The sequence below is a fragment of the Apis dorsata genome, unplaced genomic scaffold (genome assembly GCF_000469605.1).
Source record: "Apis dorsata unplaced genomic scaffold, Apis dorsata 1.3 scaffold_50, whole genome shotgun sequence".
Lineage (NCBI taxonomy): Eukaryota > Metazoa > Arthropoda > Insecta > Hymenoptera > Apidae > Apis > Apis dorsata.
The window spans coordinates 967,164-976,159 of NW_006263351.1; the positions used below are offsets into that span (position 1 = coordinate 967,164).

Consider the following 8,996-nt stretch of genomic DNA (forward strand, 5'->3'; position numbering starts at 1 on the left):
ATTAGATAAAGTTTCGAAATGAAACGTTTAATTCGAATTATAAAAATAAATTCGAAATATAAAAATAATAGTAGCGGATTTGGATGGATAGGTACAAGTTTTATAAAAGATCAAAGAAATGAATATTTATTGGGCATTGGTATAATTTGGTTAGCAGAAGTTTCTATTTATTGGTAATTTATTCAGTTTATATTTAGAATATTCTTGCGATTAATTGGAAATTTGTTAATCAATGATTTAATTATTCATTCAATTTATTATTCGAAATTTAGCAGAGGAGATATTTGGTTAGTTAAGTAGAAAGGAGCAAATCCAATTTAAAGAAATATAAGCGTTTGTTAATATTGGGAATATTGAGATTGAATAATAATAGTAATTTGTTTCGTGTTTTTATTTAAAAAAATAAATCCAAATTGAAGTATAATTAATTCTCATAAATAACATTTACACAGAATTTACGTGTATTTTAATTTTTGAATCAAATATTTTAAATGTTATGATAAAGGAAGAAATGGATCATTTTCTATATTTTTAGGCTTCTTTTGTAAAAATTTTAAATTTGGAATGTCGACGACGAGATCCATCAATGAGAGATTAAATATTAATATATTTAATAATATATTTCATGTTTTAATAACTGTCTAGTTTTATTTAACTTTTTCCAATTTTACAATATTACTCTACTCTTTTTTTTTTTTAAAGTTTTATTTTATCTAAAACAAGATTTCAATCGATAAAAGTATCATATTTTTATTTATTTTTACGAAATAACGAAAAATTGTACGTTTGATTTTTACGTGATTTCAAACATATGCGAATATATATTCTTTTAGCGAATTTTTTCGTGTATTTGATAAGCGCAAAGAAAAATTCTTTCAAAAAAAAAAAAAAATAATAAAAATTTTTGATAATATAAAAATGAAATATAATTAAATTTAACTTAAAAGTAACTAATGGATTAATGTTTACCTGAGAGTAGTTTTAATTATTTATTCTACACCTTGAGTGCTTTATCTAGATCAAAATTGGTTAAAAATAAATAAAAATATGATAATTTTTTTCCAAACTTCCCCTCAAAAATTTTATTTTAACGATGAAATAACTTTAAAAAAAAATTAGAATAACAGATAAAAAAATTAGAAGCTTCTGAGACCTAGCAATAACCACCAATAATTATAACAAAATAGCTTTAGTAATAAAAATAACCATCGTAGAAACATCTACACAAATCACAATCTCGAAGCCACGTTAACTTTATTGAATCTTCTATTATTCAAAATTTCCAAATTTATTCTTCGCGAAGCTCGAATAAATGGGAAGGCGAATAAATCGACGAAGGATGGCGATAGATGGCGATCCTTGCTTAAAATCTATCTCCGATCTTCCCTGGATATTAACACCGAAAATTCAATTCGGTTTATCGGCGACGTTATCGTGAGCGTCACAGTGAGCTGTCAGCCAAACGTTTCACTGTATCACGGCAGAACAACGGGACAATAATTTCAACGTACGTGTACTCGCCGTGTCAGTTCCATCGATACCGTTCGCTTGACGGTTCATCATTCGTGTCGCGGCCACAAGATACATGGCCGCCGCCGATCGATGGGTCCAATTTTTATGATCCGGCATAGAAAACGAGAAGGAAATTGCCATCGTGTCGAAAGACAAGGTTTTTACGAGCGAAAGTTGCGACAGCAACTCGGTTTGATGCCCGCTACGTGTCGTAAATCATCGTTTCCCGAATTTCGAAAGGCTATTTCACAGGAACACGGTTTAAGGAACCGTGGTTAATGAGAGAAGAGATTAGCAGTTGAATACATATGCATTAATAATTTTTTCACGGTACCAGCGTACACTGAATTAATTTCTAATTATTATCGCAAGAGTAACGGCGTGGAAAGAGAGAAAGAGAGAGAGAGAGAGAGAGAGGTGTGTGATGAAATATCGGCAATTATTTTCAATCTGTCAAAATGTGCATACCGTGTAGATATTAATGACACGAGATTACGTGTATTTATTGCGAACGGGTATCGTGGATTGGAGGAACGTTGACTGTTATTATGCTGTGTATAATATGAAAATGTTTATTATTAATATCTATGGTATCGCGTTCTTTATAAGTTTAATATGAAAATGGATAAAATTATCGTTTCTCTTCTTTTATTTTAAACGATAGGTCAATTAATTCTCGATCTACGAGAAATTAAATTTCTGCGCTATTTGTTATAATATTTGTTACGTTAATTAATTAAGTTCAAGTATATTTTAATTTTTGTAATATTTTTAGTATAGTATATAAAAATTTGATATTATTTCTTCTTTTAATTAATAACAAGTTAAAATTTCCCAAAATTCTTCTTACGTTTACATTTGCATAAACATTTTATTCTAGTAGATTTCTGTTTTTGCAGAAATGATTTTATTTATTATTATTCTAAATCTCTATATTTAAATTGCATATTGGATATTTGGCCCGTAACAGCACGATTTTGCATTTTATCTCGCGCAATTTTACATTTATTTATATCAAATAATTACGTACCCGCAAAAGGTTAATTTATCTTCATAATTATTATGATTTATCAGCTTTAATTTATTATCCATTTGTTTGAATTTTTAAGTAAAAATAACATTTCAGCTTATTCATTTATTTTATAAAATCTAACTAACCAATTTATAACTGCCAACGTTGCCAATATACCTCCAATTTATGTATCACGTTACTCGACCTCTTTTCTTATTACGAGGATCTCGATTTCAGACAAGCTGATATTTCTTTGAAATTGTCCAAGCAGGTTAATCCTCCGTAAATAACATAATACCGATCCCTCGAGTCGTAACTCGTTCGATGTCAAACTGTTACGAACATATATCGTATCGGCTAAGGAAAAGGAAGCTTTCCATACATCGTGAAATATCTTTTCCGCGCCACGGAAGTCGCAGATACGGTAGTCGTGGCTTTATGCACCGATCAGATGCAGAATCGTACGTCTCCCAATCGAATTTATTAATGCAAAATCGGACATCTGGTTGAACGTATTTCGGTTGAACAGATTCCAAACCGGTTAATAAAATTTCTATGCCAGTTTCATTTTGAAGCGATAATAGAGAACGATAAAGAATTTTCAGGATCTTTCACTCTCTCTCTCTCTCTCTCTCTCTCTCTTTCTCTATCCGTCTAATTTCTCTCTGGAATAATTCACGATGTACGAAATCGTTTTCGAATGCATTAAACTTTTTGATTGAATCTCTCTGGGTATTCGACTGGATTTCGTTCTTTCTTCTATCGATTAATTTGCACGATTCAAATGTGCTCTGTAAATAATCAAATTGCATCGTGGATAATTTAATCTGTTTCGAATTTATTTTATCGTTCGAAAACTCTGTTTTCTGTCCTATGATAAAGTTACACGTGATATATATTGAACGATGATTATGATCACAAAAATAATGAATTTTTCCAGAAATCATATCTGTTTCTGTAGCTACATTATGCAATCAACTATATCTAATTTGCTACCAGTTCGTGTATAATGTTAACATTAATATTTTTTTTGTTTCAGATTAAAAATTTTCATAATTTAACATCTAACATTTTATAAACCTAATCCTCACAATGAAACATTTAGTTATCTTTCATATATTTTTGAATTATCAAAAGTAATAACGCAAAATATCACAAGTACATAATTTTTTAACCTGGTAATTAAACAAGTTAAATTTTTTAAACGCAGCGGAGTTAAATTTTCAATGTTACTGTTACATTTATAACTGGGATATTAAGCTCGATACAAAAGAGTGAAACAATGTAAATGTAAAAAATTAATATCATTCGTAAATAGACGTCCAATGATTCTTTCCAACGATGAATAAAATAGAAATTAGAAGAATCTAATTTAATTTTCCTATTATCTCGTCCCATTTACGATCACCCTTTTCGCATCTTCTTAAAAATTAAATACGATGATGTTTGATCGTATCCACCAATCCAAGATCCATTCCACATCGTTAGTCATCGATAATGCCATTCCAAGGCTCGATGATCGCGAAATATATTAATTGGGGCGAAATGGAAAACATTATTTATTTTATCGCATTTACGCAGCATCGGATCCCACCGTTTAGCGAATACACCTTAGATCGCCTTAAATGAAAAATGGTTCCTAGATTTACCTCACGGTTGACTTTATTCCCCCTAATCCCCTTCGCCGGTAGCATTAAACGAGCGCTCAATTAAATTAAGACTATTAAGGGCGCTTATTGCCTCCTTCAATCGCGTAATTTATTTCACCATCGCTTAATGCATTTCTACAGTAAAGTTATAAATTTATCAAGCTTGTCAAAAGCTCGAGACATTTCGCCCTCTCTTTCTGAAAATGGCCGCCCGTAATAGAGTAATAACTTCCTTATATCTGGGAAATTACGCCTATCGGCCTGTGTTTCTCTTCTTCTCTTCGTGCACGCGACAAGAGGAGAATCGATGATGCGACGGAAGTGCATGCAATTACCCCGCTTTTATATCGTACGTATAATTGACAGTCATATCGCCAAGCTCAATATGGGTAATCGTGTTAATTAATTAACGCAGCTATGGTGCGAGGTAATTAAAGTATCCGTATTATATTTAATGAACGGAAATTTTATACAGGCGGCCGATCGTAAAATTTAATGGGAAGGGTGGATGACTTTTTTTTTTTTTTTTTTTCTGAAAGTTTTAACAGGGGAATCGATCAATTTTCAAATTAAGAGAGAGAGAGAGAGAGAGATTGGAGGATGTACACCACCACGGTGACTACTCGGCACGAGGAGAAGAAGAAGGACGACAATCATCGAAAGATGGAGGAGGACGTGGAACCAGTTCCACTCGCCGGGAAACGAACCCCGGCCAGGCTACGGATAATATGGCGAAATGTGATTGGTATCATTGTGCTTCATTTCCTCGCCGTTTACGGTTTCGTGAATGGTTATCGAGATGCCAAGCTGTGGACATGGATTTGGAGTAAGTATATCGTGTTTCGTTTTACTTTCTTTCTTTCTTTTCTTTTCGAATTTTTCTTTTTATCGAATTTCTCTTTTTCAGTATTCAAATTGATTTATCGATCATCTTTTCGAATATTTTTATCAAGAGAAAGTTGAGTTTCATTCATTCTTTTTTCAATAATAGGGAGATAATAAGGCCGAGACTTTTCTTTCGACCGAAAGTTTGTTTTTTTTTTTTTCTTTTTCACGTTACGTTATTTTCATCAAGATATCGCGTACGGTGTTGTTGCCGGCTTCGGAATAACAGCAGGGGCTCATCGACTGTGGGCGCATAAAAGTTATTCCGCCAAGACTCCTTTGCGAATCTTTTTGGCTTATTTGTATTGCATGGCTGGACAGGTAAGTTAAACTCTTCTAATAAGATCTTTTCGAAATCAAATTCTCCCCTTCGTTCATTATTCCATTCTAATTTCTTTCGTTCGATAATTATTAAAAATATACTTTCTAAAATTGATTGAATCACTTAAAACACACAATTATCTCTCATCTTGCGAATTTAAAAGATTCTTTTATCCTCTTCTTGAATTTTCATTATCATACTCACAGAGAAAAATAAAAAAGTCCAATAACGAAGCAATTAAATTATCTCGAATAATTGTCAAAAATATTCGCTTTTATAGTACGCGACAAAAAGATAGCACGTTATTTAATAATTTTCAGCGAGTTCGATAAGATTGAGAAAATTTTTCCCAATTCCTGAACAAATACGAAACTTTTTATTTTCTATCTCTTCATACAATAAAACAAATTCCATATCATCAAGTATATTTCGTACGAAGCATTGGAACATCGAGAATTACGTGCAATCGTTTTGTCGTGCAAGTATATCCCGAATGACATCACACAGATATTTTTTTCCCATTCGATCAGACGCACTTTTACAAATGGATACGGGACCACAGGACGCACCACAGATACACGGAAACGTGCGCTGATCCACACGACGCGACTCGTGGATTCTTCTTCTCCCATATCGGTTGGCTGATGGTTAAACGGGACCCGGCAGTGAAGGAGTACGGCAGTAAAATCGATATGAGCGACATCGCAGCCGATCCTGTGATAAAATTCTTCGACAAGTAAGACATCTTACCCCTTGAAATGACGGGCATAGGAAACGCGGCACGCGCTTTTACCGTATTTACATCGTTTGTTCCAATGGATTCATGAATTTCTCGCACCCGTTGAATTTTGATCGAGTTGAAGCCGAAATATTCTCCGCGAACAGAAGGCGCAACAATTTGCGCTCGTTGAAAAAGCTCGATTTCTCCTTAACGTTTCCTCCAGTTATTGTCTCCGTTCCAGGTATTACGAGGTCATTATGCTCACGTTGTGCTTCGCGATGCCGATATTGGTGCCGATCCTTGCATGGGACGAGACGTGGTTCATAAGCGTTCACGCGGCCCTCATTCGCTACGTGTGGTCGTTGCACGCAACTTTTATCGTGAACAGTTTCGCCCACATGTGGGGAAATCGACCGTACAACAGGCAAGTCTCGCCGCGTTGTTCATCACTCCCTTCCTCCTTTACAAGTTAATTAAAACTTTGAAACGAGCGAGACGAGGCGAGTTTTTCAAGCGCGATTTAACCCCGTTTCCTCCGGCTGCAGGAGGGTGAAACCGACGGAGAACCCGGCAGTGTCTTTCTTCGCACTGGGTGAAGGTTGGCATAATTACCATCACTCCTTCCCGTGGGATTACAAGGCTGCTGAACTGGGCGCGTACGGCCTGAATCCAACCACCGGTTTCATAGAGTTGATGGCGCGTGTGGGGTTGGCATACGATTTAAAAACACCGAGGGAGGAGTTGGTCGATCGTACGATCGCGAGGAAGGGTGACGGCACGAGTAGCCTATGGGGACGCCGGAGATGTTGAGAGGAAAGATTTCGAAAAGACTGGATTGAGATGAAGATATGTAACGAATATGTGTACAAGTTTTTGAATATAAGAAAAAATTTTTAGAATTACAGAGAAAGGATCACGTTATCGAGAAAAATATCTCACAATTTCGAAGCTTCGAAATTTCGATTTTGAATAATCTTAAAAATATATTCGGTATATTCGTCGGATAGAAATGATATTCTTATAAATAATGATAGAATAGCTCAGAGAAATATGAAATATTCAATAATTTGAACGAATTTCTATAAAAGAAATTTTATTTTTAAAAAATTTTGTAAAATTTTGAGAGAGATTGAAGATACGTAGAAGAAATCTACGAGGATATATTCGAATAATTCCAAATAAAAAGTATATATATATATATATATTCGTTAAATATCAAGTTAATAGAAAAATTCTAAAAAGAAAAAAAAAATGGTGGCCAAATTATAGAAATATTTATCCTAAAGGTTCCCTGCAAATATCCGTATCTTAAAAGAAAGGAAAAATAGATTAACGAGAGATATCATTTTTAAATAGATGGAAACGTCCTCTTTACTCGAATACCGACATCGAATATTTGACATCGGATTTGTATGCTTCGGACGTCACGCGAATCTTTTCACCTTGTCACTCCACGTTTATTTAACACGTTGACGCGTATCGGTCTGGATCAGGAATATGCGTGAGCACGTACGCGTCATAATACCGATAAATGCACGAATAAACAGTTTCGTCGTTTATACACGTGTACACACATACATACACTTCCCTCCGTCTCATATTCGAGTATATTTATTAAAGAAGACGAGGATCGGTGAAATCGAAGCGACGAATATGTGTACCACTGTACGTGTAATGGCCGTGTTTAAAATACGTACATAATAAGGGCGATTACAGAAGGTAATCGGGATAGATTCGCGTTAATTAGCGAGGATATTTGCAGTGACACGTTACACTGTATCGGAGATGGAACGAGTGAAACGAGAAAGCGTACAGGATGCTTTCATGGAAGCTTGTCTCGCAAATGCAAATAACATTTGCAAATGAAACGAAATAAGGCTTACTTTGCCAAGGAACTTCACGAATTTCCCCCGTTGTAGCATACACAACCGTCAGCGTTGAGCTGACAGCAAACTTTAAACATGGTTCGCAGCGTTTGCTGCGAGCTTCAAATTCTAACGGGTGCGGCGTGGAAACGTGAGAACTATTTATTTCGATATATGTATATATATATATATAGTGCGTGCGAAGCGCTTTTAAAAGGGAAACGTTTTCGAACGTGGCTTGTTACGCATCGCGTTGTTCATTTATTCAAGAAGTCCGTAGAAGAGTTGTCCAAAAGCGGCCTTGTTCCGACCCGGCATTAAACCGGTGAAAGCAAAGGCGAAGGGTTGTCGTTTCAGAAGGTACGGTAATGAATGCTGCAGTAATGAACCGTGTTTACCTTATGCATTCGACTTGTCAACCCGTGTGCTGCTTTTCATTGTTGCCTTCGAAACCGACCACTTTCGGGAGGAAATTTATTATACAAAGACAGGAATAAAGAAAATATTATAAAATATTATGAATTATCGACATTTTCTAATAAAATTTCTTAATCGTTGATCGAATTTTTTTGAAATAAGTTAGCTAAAGCGTTGCTTTTTATCGCGTATTATCGTAATAAAATAAATTATTAATAATTACTAGAGCTACTAGAGTAGGAATTAAATTCTTTACAATTAAGAAAATTATAATAATTTTCCACCGATCCAAAATTAAATCGGTAATCTCGCGAAATAAGCGAGAAATTTTCAAGCAGACAAATAGCGGCTTTTAATAAGTTTTTAATCGTTCGCCAATCCAGTTCCATTTGTCGTTTAAAGTCGATTAACGGGCTGTTCAACTCAAAATCGAAACAATTCCGGTTGATTTCGGTCTAGGTATGGGGTACCGGAAATTTCGTATGAATTTTCATTCAGGTCGATCATTACCCGGTCGGTAATGATGGTCCCGCGTATTTTGCGTACGGCAACCACTTTCACTCGACATGCATGAGCATATGTATATGTATATATGTATATATATATATATATA

The 8,996-nt window shown here is 34.7% G+C and overlaps 2 protein-coding genes across 5 annotated transcripts in view; one reads left to right on the forward strand and one right to left on the reverse strand.

The window, feature by feature from the left end:
• Positions 1-8,996, reverse strand: part of LOC102677089 (follistatin-related protein 5-like) — a 64,180-nt gene that overhangs the window by 45,334 nt on the left and 9,850 nt on the right. The window lies entirely within an intron of this gene.
• LOC102676807 (acyl-CoA Delta(11) desaturase-like) lies at positions 4,774-6,938 on the forward strand. The gene is made up of 5 exons (XM_006608886.2): positions 4,774-4,999; positions 5,249-5,379; positions 5,911-6,116; positions 6,343-6,525; positions 6,647-6,938. The coding sequence occupies exons 1-5, from the start codon at positions 4,774-4,776 to the stop codon at positions 6,909-6,911; spliced, it is 1,011 nt and encodes a 336-aa protein (XP_006608949.2). The 3' UTR covers positions 6,912-6,938.